We start from the raw sequence: 22,971 nt of genomic DNA, 5'->3' as shown, positions 1-22,971 counted from the left end.
TTGTAAACTAATGTCCTTTAAATGTGCGTTTTGGATGTAATACCAGAATAAAGGTTCTCTTGCTCCCCCCATCCCCCTGTACATTTAGGGGAATAAGCTGTATCTGCATAAAGCACCATTATTCTGGTATATAAAACTTACCCTACTAGGAGTTAATGATATTTGAAAAAAGCTTCATACTGATAGCCAAAATGAATAAGTTACCAGAAAAACCTGAGGGTAGGTGAGTCTTCAAAAAAGGAGGAAATCATCCTCTCTTCCCAACTCTGGTCTGTAAACAAATCTTGCCACTTCCTTCTCCATAATGTTACTCAGATTTGTCCTTTGCTTTCTGTTCAGTTTCATCCTCTATGTCACACACACACACATATCCATACTTTACATGAGGAACTGAAGCAGAGCTGGCTGTTACTGTATGAAGTATTTAGGGGCGGGAAATCTAGTTTTTCTTCAGACATGTCCTAGACAGCAAGTAAAGCAGACCCAAATATATTTTAAGTCTGCACCCTGAGCTGACTAATGGAAGTTTGCCTGTACTTAATCTGCAGGATTTAAGCCCATCATTAACAAAAATGATTCTGTAGCAACCTTTTTAATGTGTATGGATGTTATGGTTAAACAGTCACTTCAGCTGACTGTCAAGATATGTAACAGGGACTGCTAAGCTAAGCAGAAATATAAAGCAATTAGTTTGTGCTGGCAAAATCATTGTATAAAGGAATGTGATCTGCCAGGTACCAGCAGCTTTATTTGCCATTACATTTCTCTGCTTGCATTTCTCCATATTTTTATATCTGTTGTTGCTTGGGCTCCTGCCTATTATGTGTTTTCAAATGATGAACATTTGGGTGGAGTTGGATTTTGTTTTGTTTTGCGTTTTGTTTTGTTTGGGTGCTTATTGCTAATAGGAGACCGTACTCCTATCACTGTGAACTGCAGGGATAGTAGGATCAGGCTGCTCTGTGCTCTCTCCATAATGGGACAAATCTGAACATCAAACCCAAGCTTCACCAAATTTTGGAGAAGTTCAGATTCTGATCCTGATGAACCCCTCTCTCAGAGCCTGTATGTGTATTTGTTCAATATATTTTCTTTTCTTTGAACAGGTGATGTCAACAGCTCTTCTTGTTCTGATTATCTTTGCTATTTTTGACAACAAAAACATGGGTGTACCAAAGGGCTTGGAACCAATTGCAGTTGGACTTCTTATCCTTCTGCTCTCTTGTTCCTTGGGAATGAACAGTGGTTGTGCCATGAACCCAGCCAGAGACCTAAGCCCAAGGATTTTCACAGCCATAGCAGGATGGGGCTTTGAAGTATTCACGTAAGTAAACATGCATCAGTGAGAAGTGCATATGTCCCTGTTTAGAGTTGTTTTTCTGAAAAATTAAGACTGATCATGCATGATACTTCAATGCATACCATATTCAGATGTATAAGAAATAGTCCCAGTCAAGTCAAAGTAATTGAAATTTAACACAGGATTAAGGACCATGCCTTCAGAGGCAATGTGTGGGAGTGCACAGGGGGGTCACACGAACCCCCTTCCAGTCTCATCTCCCTGCACTAAGTGTCAGAACCATACCACTTCTGGTGAGTGCAGGGGTGATTACACCTCTCCCCAAAATGGCACAACCCTAGAGAAGTGTGAACTTCCTAGCTCATGCTGGTCTTGGACCATGCCATTCCAGGGAGTGCAGGAGTACATCCACACCCCCTGGAAGCTCTGTGGTGCTTCCACAGGAAGTGGGGGCAGAGCAGGGGTAAAGAGCAAGGTAGTGGTTGGAGGGGGAAAGGTATGGACAGGGCCAGTGGTGGATTAACATAAGAGCAAAGGAGGCAGCTGCCCCAGGACCCCCAGGTGTGAGGGGTCCCAAGGCTCCATAACTCCATTTTGTTTAAACAATTCACTCAAATGAAGCAAAAGAAATGTGTCATGTCACTCTTGTTTTAAAGTTAAGTGTAATTTTGTTATGCATCATAATAAGCATCAATAAACTTTAAAGCACGATAATTACATTACATTATAATATATGGAGGGGCCTGTTGTCCCAGGGCCCCACCTGGTCTTAATCTGCCCCCGGTAGGGCCTGTGCACATGGCCAGTTTCCCCCTCCTGAAATCCCCACACTAGTCACCTGTGCATGCCTTAAGGAGGATTTTTAGCGCACCTAGAAAATAAAATGTGCATTTCCTCAAACACATGCACAAGTCTCAGGCAGATGCACCCAAAATATTATAAGATCTCAAATAACACTGAAAATAGAAGAAAGGAAAGAACAAAATTATAAAATATTTCATGAAGAACAAAAACTACTGTAAAGAGTCAGCAATTAGTACAGTGATAGGTGATAGACCAGACAAGATGGGTAAGATAACATCTTTCATCAGACCAACTTCTGACAGTGACAGAGAAATCTGAGCTTACATAGTACTCTTCTTCAGGTCTGAGAAAGGTAACAAAAGCACCATGTAAGGTCAGGAGCTTGTTTCTTTCACAGAAGTTAGTCCAATCAGAGATATTACCCAGAGATATTACATTGTCCCTTTCGTATCCTGAGACCGACAGCCACAATAACACTGTAAAAACATACATAGGTCAGACTAACTTGGACTGTTGTTTTGAGAACTGAACGCAGGTATCTGCAGAAATATAAGAAAATGAAAACCTGGATTTTTAGTATCAAAACAAAAAGCAGTCAAGTAGCACTTTAAAGACTAGCAAAATAGTTTGTTAGGTGAGCTTTCGTGGGACAGACCCACTTCTTCAGACCACATCCAGACCAGAACAGACTCAATATTTAAGACACAGAGAACCAAAAACAGTAAGCAAGGAGGACAAATCAGAAAAAGATAATCAAGGTGAGCAAATCAGAGAGTGGAGGGGTGGGGGGGGAAGATCAAGAATTAGATTGAGTTAAGTATGCAGACGAGCCCCTATAGTGACTCAAAGTTCACATCACGATTTAAACCATGTGTTAATGTTCTGAATTTGAATATAAATGTCAGTTCGTCCGCTTCCTTTTCTACAAAGGAGCGAGAATTTCTTTTCAGTAACACACATACCTTGAGGTCATTGACAGAATGGCCCATTCCATTAAAATGTTGACTAACTGGTTTGTGGATCTGGAGTGTTTTGATGTCTGTTTTGTGCCCGTTGACCCTTTGTCTAAGGGAGTTAGAAGTCTGTCCAATATACAAAGCATCTGGGCATTGTTGGCACATGATGGCATATATGATGTTAGTAGAGGAGCATGAGAAAGTGCCTGTGATTCTGAGAGTAACCTGGTTAGGTCCAGTGATGGTATTTCCAGAGAAGATATGTGGACAAAGCTGGCAGCGGGCTTTGTTGCAGGGAAAGGTTCCAGGACTGGTGTTCCTGGGCTGTTAGTAAGGATCCTCATGAGGTTGGGAGGTTGTCTGTAGGAGAGAACAGGCATGTCACCCAGGGCCTTCTGGAGTGTAGCATCCTGATTAAGAATAGGTTGTAGGTCTTCAATAATTCGTTGCAGTGGTCTGAGTTGGGGGCTGTAAGTGATGACCAGTGGTATTCTGTTCTTGGCTTTTTTTGGGCTGATCTTGGAGTAGCTGGTTTCTGGGTATGTGTCTGGCCCTGTCGATTTGTTTTTTTACTTTTCCTGGTGGGTAATTCAGGTTTATGAATATTTGGTAAAGTTTTTGTAGTTTTTGGTCTCTGTCAGTTGGATCAGAGCAAATGCGATTATACCTAAGAGCTTGACTGTAAACAATGGATCTAGTCACGTGTGCAGGATGGAAACTAGAAGGGTGTAGATAAGTATAGCGATCAGTAGGTTTTTGGTACAGTGTGGTACTGATCAGGCCATCCTTGATTAGTAATGTAGTGTCCAGGAAATGTATCTCTTGCATGTTGTAATCAAGGCATAAGTTGATGGTGGGGTGTAGATTGTTAAAGTCTCTGTGGAATTCTTCTAGAGCCTCTGTACCATGGATCCAAATCATATAGATGTCATCAATGTATCTCAAGTAGAGGAGTGGTAATAGGGGAAGAGAGCTGAGGAATCGTTGTTCCAGGTCAGCCATAAATATATTAGCATATTGTGGGGCCATGAGGGTGCCCATAGCAGTTCCACTAATCTGGAGGTGTAAATTGTCCCCAAAACGGAAATGATTGTGTGTGAAAACAAAGTAACAGAGGTCAGACACCAGAATGTCTGTGGTGGCATCAGGGATGGTGTTCCTGATTGCTTGTAATCCGTCTTTATGTGGAATATTAGTGTACAGAGCCTCTACATCCATGGTGGCATGGATGGCGTTAATCAGGAACTTTTCCGATGTTTTGTAATTTCCTCAGGAAGTCGGTGGTATCTTGGATATAGCTGGGAGCGTTGGTGGCATAGGGTTTGAGGAGGGAGTCCACGTAACTGGATAGTCCAGTGGTAAGGGTGCCAATACCTGAAATGATAGGGCGTCCAGGGTTTCCAGGTTTGTGGATTTTGGGAAGTAAATAGAATAATCCAGGCTGCGGCTCAGATGGTGTGTCTGAGTTAATGAGGTCCCGAGTAGCAGCAGGCAGTTCCTTCGGTGGTAGTTGTAATTTCCTTTGGAATTCCAAAGTGGGATCAGTGGAGAGAGGTCTGTAAAATGTGGTGGTGGAGAGTTGTGGTGTTGGAGAGTTGTCTGACTGGATTTTTAGTCTGTGCGATGCCACCTTAGTTTTCAATGTTTCAGGCTGCTCTCTCAAATCACTGCCTGGCACACTGAGCTGGTTAGGCACACAGGTAGCCACGTGCACATGCAGAAAACAGAGCTTGCCCAATGCAGTTGTAATCAAGGACCTGCTTTGCACACAACACTATTTCCACACTTTCTTCTGGAAGAGGCTCCTCTGGTTGGTTTTGTATTGCTGATTATTTACAAGTAGGAATCCCAATTACTAACCACAACCACTTCAAGCCTCTAGATATTTCCAGGATATATATTCAGATACTCTAATATTCCATACAGAGACTTTTTGTACTGCTGTGTAGCTCTTACGTATTTCCATCTATAGATCTCAAACCATTTGTCAAAGAGCTCAGTTGCACATAGGGAAACAGAAGCACGCAGAGCCGGTGAAGTGACTTTCCTAAAGTCATCACAGAATCATAGGGCTGGAAGAGACCTCAGGAGGTCATCTAGTCCAGCCCCCTGCTTCAAGCATGATCAACCCCTACTAAGTCATCCCAGCCAGGACCTTGTCCAGCTGGGACTTAAAAACCTCAAGGGATGGAGAATCCACCACCTTTCTAGGCAATGCATTCCAATGCTTCACCACCCGCCTGGTGAAGAAGTTTTTCCTAATATCTAACCTACACCTCTCCCTCTTCAACTTCTGACTATTACTACTTGTTCTGCCATCAGACACCACTGAGAACAATTTCTCACCCTCCTCTTTAGAGCTCCCCTTCAGGAAGTTGAAGGCTGCTATTAAATCACCTCTAAGTCTTCTCTTCTGTAAACTAAACAAGCCCAAATCCCTCAGCCTGTCCTCACAGGTCTTGTGCTCCAGACCCTTAATCATTTTTGTTGCCCAACAGAAAAGCAAAAAAGTTGGGAATAGAGCCCAGACCTCCCAAGTTCCAGGCCAGTGCTCTATCGGCTAGGCAACAGTATCTTCTAAAAACTGAGCACATTCAGGCTATGTCTACACTATAGCAATCTTTCAAAAAATGTCCTTATGGAAGATCTCATCCAAAAGAACTTTTCGAAAGAGTGCGTCCGCACACATAAAAGTGAATCTACTGAGTGATCTGCTGTTCTGAAAGACAACATCCACACAGCCCCACTCTTTCCCAAGCATGGGTCAGGGGTCAAAAAATCTTGTGCCATGAGGACTGCAGAGCCTCTACACGTGGTTGCTTTCAAAAGAAGCTTTCAAAAGAAGGAACTATTCCTGAAACAGGAATGAAAGAGTGTTTTCAAAAGGAGCACTACATTCTTTCAATTTAATTTTGAAAGAATACTTTTTGCATGTAGATGCTCTGCTGGATACTTTGAAAAAGCCCCTTCTTTCGAAAAATATTTTGAAAGAACTTGCTAGTGTAGTTGTGACCTCAGTGTACGATTTCATATCTGAGGAAAAAAAGCTTTCATTATAAATGAGCAAGTTTGCTGGAGAGGATAGGGAAGCCCTGTTATGCAGTAATCTAATCACAGACTTCTCTCTCCGCCTATGAGGTGTCACACACATTTATGTTTAACATCTGTTGAAAAACTATGTTCAGAAGAAAATGTGTTCATTCCCCGTTTCAGCTCATTTCTGTTAGTTTTGCTTGGGATTTATAATAAGGTGAGACATTCACATCACAGAGACCATACTGAGCATTTAAAAGAAAGAGCATAGAATGTCTTGCAGAAAATCTCTGCTCACCACTAGAAAAAATAATCTGAGTAGTTTGAGAGACATAAAATTAAATTGGACATCTTGCTCCCTTCCCTCAATTACCCAAGAGCTGTCACTGGGGAGCAACTTACAACAAGATTGTTCCCTTACCCATTTACAATGTAGTCCCATATTGGGAGTACAGAAGGTGCTAAAACTTAAGTATGTTAGCTGCAGTATACAGAGGAGGTCCTGCCTATGCTAAATTATGAATAATGTTGTAACTCTTCTGTGGCAGGATTTCTCTATTCATGGTGGACAGATTTGGTTTTGCCAAAAAAGCTTTCATTATACATAGGCAAATTTGCTGGACAGGATAGACATGTGTCAAACAATTCTGTGTACCTGAAAGGGGGACAGAAGTGGTGCCCACTGAGGGAGCCTGATCCTGAAAATTACTCATACAAGTAGGCCCTTTGAAATCTACTGTCTCAGTGGAAAGTCAAAGTTTGTAAGGTTTAGCTCCCAGAACAGGGCAACCACACTAGAACCTCCTAGCAGTCATGCTTAAACATGATTTCCACTAACAGTTCCGGTTACAGTGATTAAAAAAAATGTGCAATTTTGTGGTTGCTTAGGTGGCAGGTTAACAAAATGTGAAGAGGTGATGAGGGACATTGCTAGAAATGAGTATATCACGACAGTATCGGAAAACATCTAGCAGCAGTGGAATTTCCACCCCCCCCAGGTTTATCACATCTTTAACCACGGCCCATGATGATTCTGAAAAGCTAGGTAAGCACACAGTGTTTCACTGAATAGCAGACTGAAAGTTCTGTATGACCCGTCTGGCCAGTGCTGTTCCTTTCAATATTACATCTGCAGTGTATTTAGCCTCCCTTGAAATGGCCTCTGAATTCCTTGAGAGAGATAAGGTGTGTGAGGTAACATCTTTTATTGGACTAACTTCTTGTGGGGAGAGAGACAAGCTTTCAAACCACACAGACCCCATCTTCAGATCCGGCTTCCTTTGTCTCATTTAAAATCTGCTGTGGATTATTTTGGTTATATTGTATAGTAATGGTGCCATCTGGTGGCTAGCTGCAAGGAGATCAGTCCTAATATTCCCATTGTGAAATTTTAAAATAGGAGAACCTGATAGCAGACACTCCTTAAAGGTTATAGGCAGCATTCAGATATCTAGGGTATGTCTACCCAGCAAAATTATTCTGGAATATTTTATTCTGGAGTTATTATTCCAAAATAAAATATTCCAGAATAACATTTTAGATGCGCCGAATAAGCAAAATGTATTCTGAAGTAGTGTGTCTACACAACAATATAGCCTATTTTGGATTAGAGCCCCTGGAAACACTGCTTCCAAGGGCTCTAATCTGAAATACTATGTCTGTCTACACAGCAGAATTATTTTGGAATAATATTCTAGAATACTTTACTTTGAAATAGCCTCTATTCCCTGGCTACACAACACCTATTCCGAAATATGCTATTCCTCACACAGTGAGGCCATTTCTACACAGGCCACTTCCTTCGGAAGTGGCATGCTAATACATGGAGTGAAAGATGCTAATGAGGCCTGGATGCAAATTCCACGTGCCTCATTAGCATAACTTCATGTGATTTGGAATCCGGAAGACCGTGCTTTCGGACTCCAAAATGCCATGTAGAAGAGCGCTTCTGGAAGGAAGTCCTCCTTCCAGAGGCCCCTTCTTCCCAAAAAATTTCAGAAGGGGCCTCTGAAGGACTTTCATCCGAAAAACGGTCTTCCGGACTCCAAATCACATGATGTTATGCTAATGAGAGATGGAGAATTTGCATCTGCGCCTCATTAGCATCTTTCGCTCCACGTATTAGCACACCACTTCCGCAAGAAGTGGCCTGTGTAGAAATGGCCCGAGGTTTACCAGATTTAAAATAAGCCGTCTGCTATTTCAAAATAGCAGTTGTGTTGTGTAGATGCTCGAAGTTATTTAGGAATAAAGGCCATTGTTTCATTGTTGCTGTGCAGACATGCCCCTAGGGTCTACATACATCTCTGCTGCCATGTCTGGTTTGAACAAAGGCAATTACCAAACAGCATTAAACTAAAACCACCTTCTGTTCTGGAGAGGCCCAGAAGAAGTATAAAAGTCAGTGAGATTTTGTGCATCAGTATATTTTGTATTTGTTTTAAAAAGTGAAGGAATATCTAGAAATCTCCAGAATTTATACAGTTTTAATTAGCTAATAAATCAAATCAGAATTATTCTGACCTCAACAGACTACTTCAAAAAGATGACAGACATGTCGGCAGGTATCCCAATAGCCTTCAGTTCCCTTTGCATGTACCCTTGACAAGCCACTTTCTCCTGTCATTAGGAAACTTCCAAATCGCAACAGGAGAGAAGAAAATGTGACTCAAACAAGAAATATGGGCAACAGGGCTTAAGCCATCTGTGCAATGTTGTATTTTTAAAAATGACTAGATTTGATCCTAAGTGTCCATTTAAAGTGTAACCTATAAATGGTTAATTGGCATCCATATGTATAACGTTCTCTCTGTGATGCAGCTGCTCTGTGTTTCAAAATCTACACAGGATCTTGCTTAATATATTTTATCCCATTCTAGATTTTCTGATTGACCATCTCTTAACATGCAGTTCCAGGGATATGGGACCAAATCCCCACTTATCAGCGTGTGAGGTGTCTACTTAAATCACAGAAAAAATATCACTTTTAAACAGCAAATGTGTTATGCCATGCAGCACATGGGAAACAGCTGAAATGCATCTGACAAAGTGGATCTTTGCCCATGAAAGCTTGTGCTCTAATAAATCTGATAGTCTGTAAGGTGCCACAGGACTTCTCATTGTTTTTGCGGACACTGACTAGCCTCGCTGCCCCTTCTGATAGCTGAAATTTAGCTAGTTATCCACAAAAAGTGGGATTTTGCCACATCATCTCTCAGACTGGTGGCCCTGGCCCCAAAAGAGGTTGGAAGTCTATATGAGGAGCACAGGGTTGCTGTTCCCCCCTCCCCACCGCCTGGTTGTCGAAGGCAGCATTGTCTGATGCTGGGCAGTGAGAAGGGACAGCTGCGGGCAGAGCGCCCAGGTCCGAAGGACACAGTGCTGCCATGGAGAAGTAAGGTTGGATAGTATTGCCATCCTTACTTCTGTGCTCCTGCTGGCCACAGTGCTGCCTTTAGTACAGGGCATCCAGCCAGCAGCCCCCACCCTTTGCTCTGCCTTCTCAGCTGGGAGGCAGCAAACCAGATTTCACAGGGGAGACCGGATTGCACATCCAGAATGTGATGTTCTGCAAATTCAGTAGGTCCCCTCTATCAGAGCTGTCCCTTTTGGGGGGAAATTTTGGAGTGTGCTATGTGGTATTTTGGCAGAGATTTAAAGGATCCAGGCCTCCAGCTTTTTCTGTAGTAGTGGAGGTGGCAGCTGGAAGGTCTGGACCCTTGCGTATCACCCGGTCCTAGGGCCATTAAATGCTTTCGCCCCCTTGCCCCGCATCAGCGGGCCTGCAGAGCACTTCTACCACTCCTATTCCCCAGCTCTACTGTACTATAGTTTCAGAGCCAGGGACTGCAGAAAACACAGGAATCAGCTTTGTTAGCACTGAGTGCGCTGTGTAGTCTCCCACCCCAAGGGAATCCCTAACTGCAGCAGAGGAAACTGCCTGCAAGCTCCCTTAGCCTTCAGTTGCATGAAAAAAAGGGGGCAGGATGTGTCCCTTGCAGAGTAGTAGTAGAGAAAATACTTCATTAGCAAAGACGTCATTGGAAAATTTCCTTCTGACAAGGCAGCACAGCTGCATGCTGGGGAACAGGAAAACCGAGTGTGCATCAGTGGAGCCAAGGGATGTCACCAAGAATACTTGCCTCTGTTTCAGTGGAGGACGACAGAGTGATGGCAACTCATAACTCAAGCATGTTCTCAACACACTTCAGCTTTGGCATCAGCTTCAGTGGCACTGCTCTCCCACCCTCTTAGCAGGAGGGAAAAGGTCAGAACTGGAGGTGTTCACTGCCAGCAAGAGCCATGGTTTGGAGAAGATATAATAGCGAGCATCAGGGCCCCATCTTCACTGGCTTTGTTTGGAAGTGTGTGTGGGAGGGGGCTGCTGTCTGTGTGGGCGTGCATGCAGCTAGACAGAACAAAGGCTACTGACTGAGTACACCATAATTCAGAGCCAGATGGCCATTCAAGTCTGAACAATGAACAGAGCTACAAAGCCAGTGGGACAATGTCAAGGACTATTTTATACCCTCTAGCAAGAGCTGAACAACTCTAAAGGAGAAACGCCAAACTATGGCACCAAGATGACTAAAGAAAAACTAATTCCATTAAATGGGCACTGTGAACAATTAAACAGGCACGGTACTTGTACTATGGCTAAAGATAAATTCACTTCCACATACAATTATACTGTCACGCACTGAGCATTTATTTATATAGTATACACATTGATTTGGCATTATTTGTAATAATCTCCTGGAATTGTCTTCTAATAAAATCTTCTCAGATTAATCTGTCTTTTTGTATTTGTATGTTCCCTCTTCATTTCCATTATGTATTAAATGGAGGAGGCTCTTTTTTGCTTGAGAATCACACATCCAGTGGATATTTCATGTTACTGAGCCAAACCAGCTCATTATACCACTATAATTGAGTTCATCAGAGCCCTGGGACCAGTGCTCAGAATTAACAGGAGCTGTTGATTGTATGTATCTAGAATAGGGAGTACAGGAGCATGGGGGCTGGTGGCAGGGGCCAGAAGCACAGCCCTGTGGCTGCGCTCCTGGTCGCCTGGCCCAGGCCTCTGCAGCTGCTCTGCCTCTTTCCCCAGAGCACCCTCTCCCCCACATCCCTGCTGACGCCAATGCAGAGCCCTGCTGCTGCTGGAGTAGAGCCCCACAGCCAGTGGCAATAGAGGGGCTGGCTTCAGTTTCCCTTCATCCAGCAGATTCCCTGTTTTGGGACCAGTGCTGGACCAGGGAGATACAACTTGTACTTAAGGAAACCCATATCTTAAACCCAGAGATGATAAACCGCATTATGAAAAGTGAATGTTGACCACTCTGGTCAAGACTAAGGTGGTGTCTACACTACAAGAAAACCTTCCAAGTTGCTTAGTTTAACTTCGAAGTATCGTGTCTGGAGATGCTCAGCTTCGAAGTTGTACTTTGAAGTTAAACTTTGAAGTAGGGCACTACTCCTTTCCCAGGAACCAAGTAAGGACTTTGAAGTTAGGCTCCCTTTCTCTGTGCCTTAAATATTGCGTCTGTTCTGGTCTGGCTATGGTCTGAAGAAGTGGGTCTGTCCCACGAAAGCTCATCACCTAATAAATTTTGTTAGCCTTTAAAGTGCTACTTTACTGCTTTTTTGTTTTGAAAGTAAGGGAAAATGTGTGTAGACTCTCTGCTGGCTATTTTGATGTGGTGCCTAACATTGAAATTAACTTTGAAGTTAGTTCCTAGTGTAGACACACCCTAATAGAATTTACATTTTAATATGTTAACCTATATGCATTAAGATCTCTATAAGATACTATACTTCTTGAACAAAACTTCACAATCTATGAAAAGTCCTGTGGTACCTTATAGAAAACAGGTTTTTTGGAGCATAAGCTTTCGTGGGCAAAGACCCCAGATGCATCTGACAAAGTGGGACTTTGGCCACAAAAGCTTATGCTTCTTGTTGTTTTTATGGACACAGATTAACACACTCTGATACTTATCACAATCTATGTGAATAAGGGGCCCGATCTTTCAAACTTTTATTGGTGCAAGCAGAAAAATTATTGAGCCAGCTCCGTGCAATCACAGGTGAAGTTGCCAGCTGCCCATTAATGTGCAAAACAGGTGTTTCATTTAAATTTATTACAAGCCAGCAAACCCCAGGTTTCACAAGTTTTCTGGCTCCTTTCTCCCAGGTAAGCCATGACGTTTTTGTCTTCTGTAGAGATGTACAGTAATGAGACCTATCATCCAAGCAGTTGCTAGCATGCTTTCAAGCAGAGTGTACATAGAAAGATTTTGGTTGTCACCAACCTACCAGAGTACGATATGTTTCACTGTGATGTGAAATAATGCAGTAACACCAATACCACCCTACAGTATTTATAACTCAGCTGCCAAACAATAGATATATTAGCAACCTAGTAAGAACAGTAATTCTATAATTTTCTTCCTTCCAGGGCTGGAAATAACTGGTGGTGGGTTCCAACAGTTGCACCCATGATGGGAGGAATAATTGGAGCCATTACCTATATTATTTTTATTGACATTCACCATCCAGATACTCAGCTAGAAGACGACCCTGACCTGTATGAGAAATATGATCTTACCAGTCAAGAGAAAGATGAAAAACTCTGCAGTCAACACCCTCTTTGAATTTAAAGCAGAATGATTGTATAGGCCATTCTGCAAAAACTGTATGCCTCAATTAAAAGTACACACTTAACTTACATGTGACCTGCATAGAAAACAAGCCCAAAAAGGATTTTTTCCCCTGAAGCAGAGGGGTGACTATTTCAAAACCTAGGGATTAAATTACTTTCTAGATGAAAATGTACTGGGATGATACACCAACCTGCTAATTCAACCCATACAATCCATACGCCTAGTAATCTCAGTGAAGTTCCCAAATGTTAACTGAAGCCATTTGTACCTAATTTTGTATCACTGTATTAACTGGACAGCTGTGAAAGGAGGGTTGCTAATAGAGAACATAATGAGAAGCCTCTGTCTTGAACACTAGACCAAAATGGATAATACTGACACTGTTACTGAGCTTCTTCATTAGCTGTAATGCTCCAAGTAGGTTTTCAAATCAAATGCTTAATCTTAATGGGATCTATGTAAAATCTAAACTAGATTATTCATCCAAATGTCTCTTGCTATGTTCTCTGGGTGAATTCCATCCTCGTGCAGAGGGCCAGCAGCCCAAGGCTTACACAAGGCAGACAAGTCCTATCCACCACAGAAGCTCTTAAGCGTCCTCCTATGGGCAGTCTGCACAGGAAGAATTTCATCTACTAAGAGGGGACAATTTTCATTTTGGTGGCTTCAAGCCACCTCACAAAAACAGTCATTAAAATTAGAAGTAGCTCAAAGCCAGACCCCAGATTTGAACTCCCCTGAGCTCTGGGAGCCAGTTCACTTCAATGCAGACAAAGCCCGCTCTTCAGAGCCTCTGCCTCTAATGAAGATGGTTAGATGTGTTCTATTTCCACACTACTTAACTTATGATTGTCAATATCATCATCAAGTCCTCATGTTGAAAATCCAGTTTCCTGTTTTGTCACTGTAAACCGAATGCATCACATTAGCTCAATGCCATCTCTAATTGTTATAGGGCTGTTGGCTGGTGATTGTGAACAAAGATTTCATGTTCAAAAGCTGTGTTCTAAAACTCGGGTTATCACTCATTTTAAGGTGCTATTGTTTCCTGTTTAATCTCAACCCATCCTTGAAATCCACACTATCTTCTCCAAAGTATCTGCAGAACTTTGTCTATTGCCAGACGTTACAATAACTTGTAGCAGAGGTGGTTTTGAGAATATAGGTTGAATCTTTCTGGTCAAGGAGCTTATTGTTTCAGCAACATCCATGTCCCTGCTGGACCAGAGAGCCCTGGCATCTGGGAACAGAGGCCAGTTAGGAGTCTGGCAGTGGAAGGGCTGGTGCCTGTAAGCCTGGCCAGGGGACTTGGAGCAGATCTGGTCCTGCTGCCAGAGGGCTGGTGGCCTGGAGCTGGGCTAGAAGTGGAGCTGGTCCAGAAGTGGAGCTGGTCCAGCAGCCCAGGAGCAGGGAGCCCAGCCAGGGCTGGCAGCAGAGTCTGGTGGCTGAGGCTGGCAGTAGAGTCAGCAGCTGTGAGAGGAGCCTGGCTGGGAGGCTGGCAGCAGAGAGGCTGACTTTGACCATCCCTAGTCTGGCAAACTCCCTCATTCAGGACCACTCAGTTTCAGCAAGGTCCAGCCTATAATGTGGTCAGAAGCCTTCCCCCAGTTTTCAGAGAGCCAGCCTGTTATTCCCTCCTTGCCTAGCGTGACCATCCCTCCTGTTTGCACTGGGACAGTCCTGTATTTTCAGTAGCCTCCCTGCCTTTTGTTTTTTAACAAAAACGCTAATTGTCCCATATATTCACTCCCCACTGCTGAACTGCCCTTTCCCCAGGTCAGTGCAGCTGCAGGTAAAATTAATCAGGAGCTGGCCAGACACCACATGCAGCACATACCAACTGGCCAGTGCAGGCAGCAGCAGGAGAGGGAGGCAGGGGCCCTGCAATAGGGGTAAGGCAGGGTATGCTGGCGGGGGTGGGGGGGTTGGATAGTGTGTTTTGTCTAAGATTTTAAGTAGGACCTGTTGCCCCAGCAGTGCTGGGCAACCACCCCTGAAGCTGAGGAGATCACTGTGGAGAGGTAGCCCCATCCCCGCTGCAGGACATCCTCCCATGTAGCCGCTCTCCTGCTCTCCATGGGGCAGCTGCCTCCACAGCTAGGGAGGCCCGACAGCTGGGGAGCTCTCCTGCAAGGCAGCGGCAAGATTCCAGCACCCTGTGGCATGGGCCAGCTGGAAAGCTGCACTTTCTTGGCAATCGCAGACCTTCCCCTCTGTCCACATCCCATATTTGCCAGAAGGAGATATGGTCACCCTCTCCTCGCCAGTAAAAATTCTGCGACCCAGCACATGGCACAAAAAGGTATCAAATTATCTGGTCAGACAAAAGCTTTATTTCAAATCACACTGTTGACTTGACTGCAGATATCTGTTAACCTGCAGAACGGCACAGAATCACAGGACTTGAGGGGACCTTGAGAGGTCACTAAGTCCAGTCCATTGCACCCAAGAGATGGCTATTATTTAAACCATCCCTGAGAGGCGATGGTCTAACCTGCTTCAAAAAATCTCTGCTAACAGAGACTCCACAACGTCCCTTGGCATTTTATTCCAGGACTTCACCATCCTTACAGGAAGGTTTTCCCCAAATGTCCAACCCAAACCTCCCTTGCTGCAGTTTAACCTCATTTTTTCTTTCCCTATCCTTAAATTGTTCTAGTTAGCCTCTATTTCTGTCCTCCTCATACCAACCTTTTACGTACTTGAAAACCATTATGTCCCCTCTCAATCTTCTCCTTGCCAAACTAAGCAAACCTGTTTTTTTCAATCTTCTCCCATAGGGCATGTTTGGTAGATTTTTAATATTTGTTGCTCTTCTCAGGACTTTTTCCAGTTTATCGACATCTTTCTTGAAATGTGGTACCCAAAACTAGACAATACTCCAGCTGAGACCTCAGCAGTGCAGCGTAGAGCAAAAGAACTACGTCTTGTGTCTGGCTTAGAACTCTTATTAATATATTCCAGAGTGATGTTTGCCCTGGGTGTGGGGATATAAAAATGATACTAACACTGTTGACTTGTATTTAGTTCGTTGTCCATTATCACCCCCAGGATCCTTTAAACAGCATTCCTTCACAGGGAGTCACTTCCCATTATGTATGTGTACAATGGAATCTTCCTTCCTCAGCGGAGTACTTTGCATTTATCCTTATTAAGTTTTATCCTATTTACTTCAGACCATTTTTTCATTTTGTCTAGACCATTTTGAATTTGAAGCCTACCCTCCAAAACACTAGCAACCCCTCCAGCTTGGTATCACCCACACACTTTATAAAAGTGTACGCTCTCTGCCATTATTTAAATCCTTGATGAAGATACTTGAACAGATACAGACCCAGAATTTATCCCTGCAGGACCCCACTTGATATGCCCTTCCAGCTAGACTGTGTGCAACTGATAATTGCTCTCTGGGGACAGTTTTCCAACCAGCAAAATTCCATTTTGCATAACATTTCAAGGAAACTTATGCAACCTACATAAACCACTATGACTGCCAGGTCACCATACAAGCACAGTGAAAAATGTGGTATCTGCTTAAAAGCAGTTTGCTTTGGACTACTGCATTCAAAAACATGTACTGTATTCAGTTAGATCCTTTTGCATGTGCCACATTGCACTACATTTTGGAAAGCCATCATAACAACATGGGAGGACAGGCATAGCTGGTCCATGTCTTGTGGAGAACACACCACCACAAGAAAAGCAGTACATGGCACATACATGATTTCTAACTTTACAGATCTGTATGCAGGGTTTACAGCCATGGTACAGACATGTAGCTTCCTCCTCTGCTTTGTGTTGCAATATATTTAACAGTTACAGCTTGTGACATCACACAGCAAAATAAAAGGCTGTCAGAAAATGGAATTTATAAACTAACAATAACTTGCACTTACAGTGCAAATCAGTAACACCCTTCCCCCAAAGCTCACTCTGCAGTATTCTGCAGTTTAACAATGAACTGAGTGGTTAAGTAGCTTCCCCACAGTCACATAAGGTATGATCCTGCAAGTTGCTGAGTGCTCTTCAGCGTCTTGCCAGAAGCATCTGTGTAGAAGGTAAAAATAAGTATGTGCTATGCAACTGGACGGGAGTCATAGGTTTTGCCCAGTTGCAAAGAACAAAACTGTTGTATCAGGCTAAAGTTTGTTGTGCCAGACTTTTCCACGAGGACCAGCCAGCTAGCATGTTCCCCCACCCCCTCAACCCCCCACTCCACTTGCCACATGCTGACGTGTCCTCTTATGCACCATGGTGCAAAGAAGGGAAGCAGAATAAATGAGTCAGGAATGTGGGAGTAAGACAGTTTACAAAGGATATAGAACTGGTCTACAGCTATGACGTCTGTGTATTGGCTGCGGTACAGAAAGCTTCTCTGCTGCATTTCCTCCATGATAGCCTGACCACTACAAGATAAAACAGTGATATAGGTCCTCTCTAGGTCATTCACGTACATTGACTCACTGTTTAAAGTTACTATGATTGAAAAAAAATGACAAGAAGCACCACAAATCTCGTTGATTTGCCTCAAAAACCTGTTATCATTAAGTTACCAAGTCTATACAGGCACCTAATTTTTAAATTAATTTTAACTCAAACCAATACATGGGTTCATTTCTACATATTCAGAAGATGCCCTCTGTACAAATGACAGTGCATGCTGGCTTCAGTTTGGCCAGGATTTAACCCAGAAACTGAGCACTAGTGTTTTAGATAGTGTTATGTTGTTCTCTTTGTGCCAACCAAAGAGACTGAGTCCCAGCTTTGTGCGCAAAAAACTCAACTCAACCCTTAATTATGGAGCCACGATCAGCATCTCCATAACACTACTGCAAAGCTGACCTCTGGCTCACATTACAGGCTTCAACTCACAAAGTTCAATTTGTGCAGAGCAAATCATGAGGTTGTCTCTTACCAATTGATAGCACAAATGTGCCCATTGCCTGAGTTAATAGAAGATGGTCAGGTACAAAGAAAGCCTTTTCCATTAAGAGAGATTTTCCAGTCAGTGAATTGACACTGAGCAGGCTTGAATGCATTTATTTCAATCTGCAATATCAGCTCCTGGAGAAAACACACTTGGGGAACATCATTTAATGGACAGATTATTTTTGGGGCATTTTAAATAGGATAGGGTCTTATAGCTAATTAAAGTCTGATCTGGCAAACCTTACTATCATTATTATTTCATAGAAATTATTGGCACCCCTCACCAAAACAAGCACTGTGCCCAACAGCAAGTGACTTTAGGATCATGCTCCTAATGTACATGAAACTTCACTTAAAAGTAGTTTTGATTCAAAAATTTGGATTATACTGCAGAGTTAAAATCCAAATGGTAACAAATACATTCTCATACCGATTTTTATTTATACCAAAATCCTTCCCTTTGATAATGAAGAACATTTCCAGAAATAAATTGCCGCTAATCACGATATAGGTGTTTTATACTCTGGTGTTACAAAGACACATTCACTAATCCTGTTCCTGGAATATAGACACTACCAGGTTATTTGGTCTGAAGCAGGGACAGGACCCTGGGATTGCTGGGGCACGGATAACTACCACGGCAGGTGGGACACTGCACCCCTATATGTTTATAGAAATGTATATTTGACTATGAATACGTATAGCTGCAATATGTCTATGCAAAATGGGTCAAGTACCCTGTCACTCAAGAGCATAGAATCCCCTAAATGTACAACTTGTTTGCATGTGGAATTAGAACTGTAAAGTGTAAACTGGCTTATTAATCAGATTCTACGTCCTCTAGTAAAAGGGTTGCCAGCTCTCTAGTCACACAAACCCAAACAGCCCTGCCCTAACCTCTGCCCCACCCCTTCCCTGAAACCCCGCTTCCATTGACTCCATCCCTCTCCCTCTGGCACTCATTCCTCCCCAGACTCACTCACTTCACAGGGGAAGGGGGTTGGGGATTCAGACTCTTGGAGGGTGTTTGGGTGCGGGGGTGTGGGGTGCAGAAGGGGTTCTGAGTAGAGGCTCTGGAAGGGGATTCAAAGCAGGGGTAGGGGTTGGGGTGCAGGCTCTGGGAAGAGACTCAGGGCTGGGGTAGTTTGAGTTCTTGGCTGGCCAATGGGAGCTGCAAAATTGTTGCTCAAGACAGCAGCAAAGCACAGGGACCCCTGCCCCTCTTCACTACCTAGGACCCTGAGCGAGAGAGAAGTTCCAGCCACTTCCAAGAGCGGTGCAGGGTCTGGGCAAGGCAGGAGCTTGCCTTCGACCTGCTGCGCCACTGAACTTTTAGCAGCTGATCTCCCGGTTTGACTTCAGGAGCCTTTTGGAGGAGACGGAGCCCAATTCTGGGTGACTCTCAGAGAAACTGGGAGGGTTGGCAACCCTACCACGTATCCTCAGTGGGGCTCCATTGAGGTTAACAGAATTCTACCAGGGATGCATTTTACTCCTTAAGTTTAAAATCACCTAACAAAACGTGATGCACAGATTACAATAACTAAAGGAAAAAGCCAACAAGGTGAAGTTCTTCCATTTGTCACACAAAACAGAACAAGCAAGCAGATGCAGAGCTGTAATTGATACTGCATTCTCCAGCTACCCTTCAGGGTAACGCCTCCATACAGCTTATGTTTTTTCTGGTAGTATGTGCTCTACTCTCTTTCCTTCGCCATCCCTATTTTTTTCTGCATAGTGCAATGGCTCTCCAGAGATTTATATTCAGCTTTTTTTTTCTCTAGTTACTTACAAACCTGAGAACATTCTCATGAGAACAACTACAAGTTTTACCTCACATGCTTTTTTTTTGGCAGTTGTTTGCATTTTTTGATCCCGCCAAAAACCTTCCACTGGAAAAATACAAGTTAACTGACTAAGACCCAGTAACAGCTGTTCTCTGTCTGTTCAATTATTCAGTTGTTATTGCACAGCAGATTATTGGCTCTGTATTTCTAAATTTTTTTCTACATTTTAGTCTGTTGCTAAAAACTAACAAAAGAGCATTTAGGGGGAAAAAACCATCTGTACATAACAATCTTTTGGGGGGGTGGGGTTTAATCTACATCTTGTTAAAATTATTTCTCTCTGTGATACTGTTACTGTCATTGCTTTTCTAGTCAGCCTAAGATGTAGCATATTTGTTTGTTGATTAGCCAAGAATGAATTTTAGTAATGATTGTAAGCCATTGATACGAGCGCTGCATATCTAAACGGTACAACTATACAGGTGTGAAAGACGCAGCTGTGCACACTGTGCTTGTGTCTTTTCCCCTCATTCCCACCTATTTGCTTCCTTAAAGGGAACTTATCAGGAAAAAATAATGAAGACTTATTCTTCTGTACATTAACACCACCCTCCATAACTGCATACAGTTCGGATTTACGTTTCACTCTGTCTGTATTGCCAACCCCAAGCAATCAAAAATCATGAGTCAAGCCCCAACTAACCATGAGATGAGGTTAAAAATCATGGGATTTAAAAATAATACATGTGAGGGCCCTTTTTCATTTGCTTTCTGGAATTTGTACCTTTAGGAGGTCACATTTTCATATTTGCTTCATAATAACGAGGACTAGACATTTTTGCTTTTTTGATTACGTGGAAATCTCTGATTTCATTAAAACTGTCATTTGACTCCAGCTACCAGGACTTTAATTAATAAAAACAAAAACAAAGACTCTCAAAGCCTCAGGAGCTGGCAACTCTGATGCTGTTGTGCTTTTGCCTTTCACTCAGGCAAGGCAACATATGCAGACTGATCATTTTCGTTTTTGTTTCCAGAGCTCATGTCCTAGTAGGCTGCTTATCCTTAAACTTGACTTTTCAAGTGTACTGCCACCTGTCATACCCCAGCTCCAGCTGAAATCAATTGGAAAACTCCAGCTGACTTTGCTTTGATTGACTGGGGTTGGCAATACAGAGAGTGAAATGTAAATCTGAACTGTACGCAGTTCTGGAGGGTGGTGTTAATGCTGGAACCAAAGTTAGGCCAAGGCTGAGTGATTCTGAAGACACCATCCTATATTAATTAGTACTTTACTGAAGTCAGAATGAATGTCTGCTTCAGAATCAGTTAAGAAGGGTGCCTTGGCAAAGTACTTTCTTTGGAAGTAGGTTGCCTTTTAATTTGTATGGTGAGTTCTTTAGCAGGGATAGATCTAGAGCCCAGACTGGGATTAATCTGTTCTGCAAGTCCCAAGCCACTTTTTTTAGGGCTGTCTGGGGATGCTGTATTTTTAGGGAGTGTGTTGCACATGATAAAAGACCTGGATTATGAAAAAAAACAGTAATGGCACATAATACCAGGACACCACAATCAAGCAGTTTCTTAAACTTTTAGACCACCAAATTGCAAACAATATTTTCATGCGGAATACCTATTACAATTTTCTTCAAAAAATTGTCACACAACATACAAACAGCAACATGTACAGCCAAACCAATATGAAGTAATTTAATCAGGTATCATTGCAATGAAGAAGTAACATTGTATCTGTTTTAATAACAGAAACTATATACTTTGAATTATATTTCCAAACATTCGTGGCACACTTGCGAGTTGTTCACAGAACACCAGTGTTCTACAGAACATAGATTAAGAAACATGGCGCTAAACTGTTTGGTAAGCAGTCCTTATGTGTACACAGGGATACGTCTCCTCTGCCCCTCCATTTAACTGTTCTTAGAATTACACTCATCCCTTGTTTAAGGAGTACTTTACTTACGAGTACTCACTAAAACAAGGAACACACACTTACCTTTGTTCACTGTGCGAGTGAACTTCCCCCACTTATATGAACCAGCCACGGGGTCCCTGGCAGGGGGGCAGGGAGACCCACAGCCCCGGCCACAACACTCCCCTTGCGGCAAGTCCCCGTGCACCCTGCTCGCTCCCAACACCTACCCTGGCTGGGTCCCTGAACCCCCAAGTCCACTGCACCCACCCCCAGGTATCGCTGCTGCAGCCCAGAGGAACGAGCTGCCACCTCCTCCACCGGAGCTACCCCCAGGTTTTAACCCTCCCTCCCACTCATGGCCCCAAACTGCCCCCAGCCTTTAACCCTCTGCAAACCCGCTCCCCGCCCCAGGTTCACCTACCTTTCAAAAGCAGCATCACATGCTGCCTCTACTTTCCCAAGTTAGGAGCACTAGGAACCAATCAGAAACTTTAACGTGTATTTTAATGGTAATTTAGTGTCTCTCTTACGAGGTTTCACCTAGAGCAGAAAGTTGGGAACCAACTGTGCTCGTAGGGCGAGGGACGAATGTATATTAAAAATAAAGGTGTGGAAATAAAGCATGAAGATAGATAAATTTGGAGATCTTTTGTACAATAATTTGCCACCATCTCCAGAACCTTGGACTCCAATGGCACACATATTTAGGTACACATACTAACTCAAATTTTGGTCTCTGATATATTCTGGATTTATAGTAGAGTAAATCAGAGGAGAATGACACACATTTTTCTCCATGTTGGCTCTTCATTTTAAGACTACAGTACAACATAAAATGTATTCCTTATATTTAATGCAATGTTTCAAAAATATTCCTAATAGGTAGCAAAATAAGGATTCTCTGTCAGTTAAAAAAAAAAACCAGACAGAAGTCAGATAAAAACAAAGATAAATATCACTTACAAAAAACAAAACAAAAAACCCAACACAGATTGTTCACTAAACACCACCAATACGATGGAGCTTATAGTTATGGAAAAACTACCGGAAAACAGAAATACTTGTTGCTAATTTAACCATATTTTTCCCTCAAGCATCTCCAGTCCACCTAAAGTGTAATATCACAAAGCAAAACACTACATAACTGCAGCTATATAGCCTTCCCTGTAGTTTAGACCACATTTCAAGGCCTGCCCCTTCACCCGTATGTAACAAGTCTGATTGTGGACAATGTAAAAATTGGCAGTGTAAATCAACCACATCAGGTAACAAGCACACACACACACACACACCCTGAGAAAGACTTTGTAAGTATAAATGGAGGGACATGGATGGCCTGCTTGTGTGCATCAGAAATATAAACTATTCTCTGATGTTTGTGGAAAGCACACACTTGTATCCGGAGTGTGAAGACCTTTTATCCCCTTCTCACAACAAAACGGCAAGACTGTATATTTCCATTTATTCGAGGAAAATTTTTTTTCCCATTATAATGAAAGGAGAAGAGGCCTGATCGCTGTGTTGCCAGGCTTCCCTCCCAATTTTCTAGAGACTTCTGGTTTAG

The 22,971-nt window shown here is 42.9% G+C and overlaps 1 protein-coding gene across 1 annotated transcript in view; it reads left to right on the top strand.

The window, feature by feature from the left end:
- AQP9 (aquaporin 9) overlaps window positions 1–13,975 on the top strand; it is a 43,538-nt gene extending 29,563 nt beyond the window's left edge. Inside the window, exons 5-6 of the mRNA XM_075006738.1 lie at window positions 1,107–1,324; window positions 12,554–13,975. Coding sequence (XP_074862839.1) covers window positions 1,107–1,324; window positions 12,554–12,749 — 414 coding nt within the window. The 3' untranslated portion in view covers window positions 12,750–13,975. The remainder of the gene's footprint in view (window positions 1–1,106; window positions 1,325–12,553) is intronic.
- Window positions 13,976–22,971: the final 8,996 nt, after the last annotated feature.

This window comes from Carettochelys insculpta, chromosome 12, assembly GCF_033958435.1.
Source record: "Carettochelys insculpta isolate YL-2023 chromosome 12, ASM3395843v1, whole genome shotgun sequence".
Classification (NCBI taxonomy): domain Eukaryota; kingdom Metazoa; phylum Chordata; order Testudines; family Carettochelyidae; genus Carettochelys; species Carettochelys insculpta.
The sequence above is the reverse complement of the archived record's forward strand: the minus strand, read 5'-3'. Positions and strand labels throughout refer to the sequence as shown.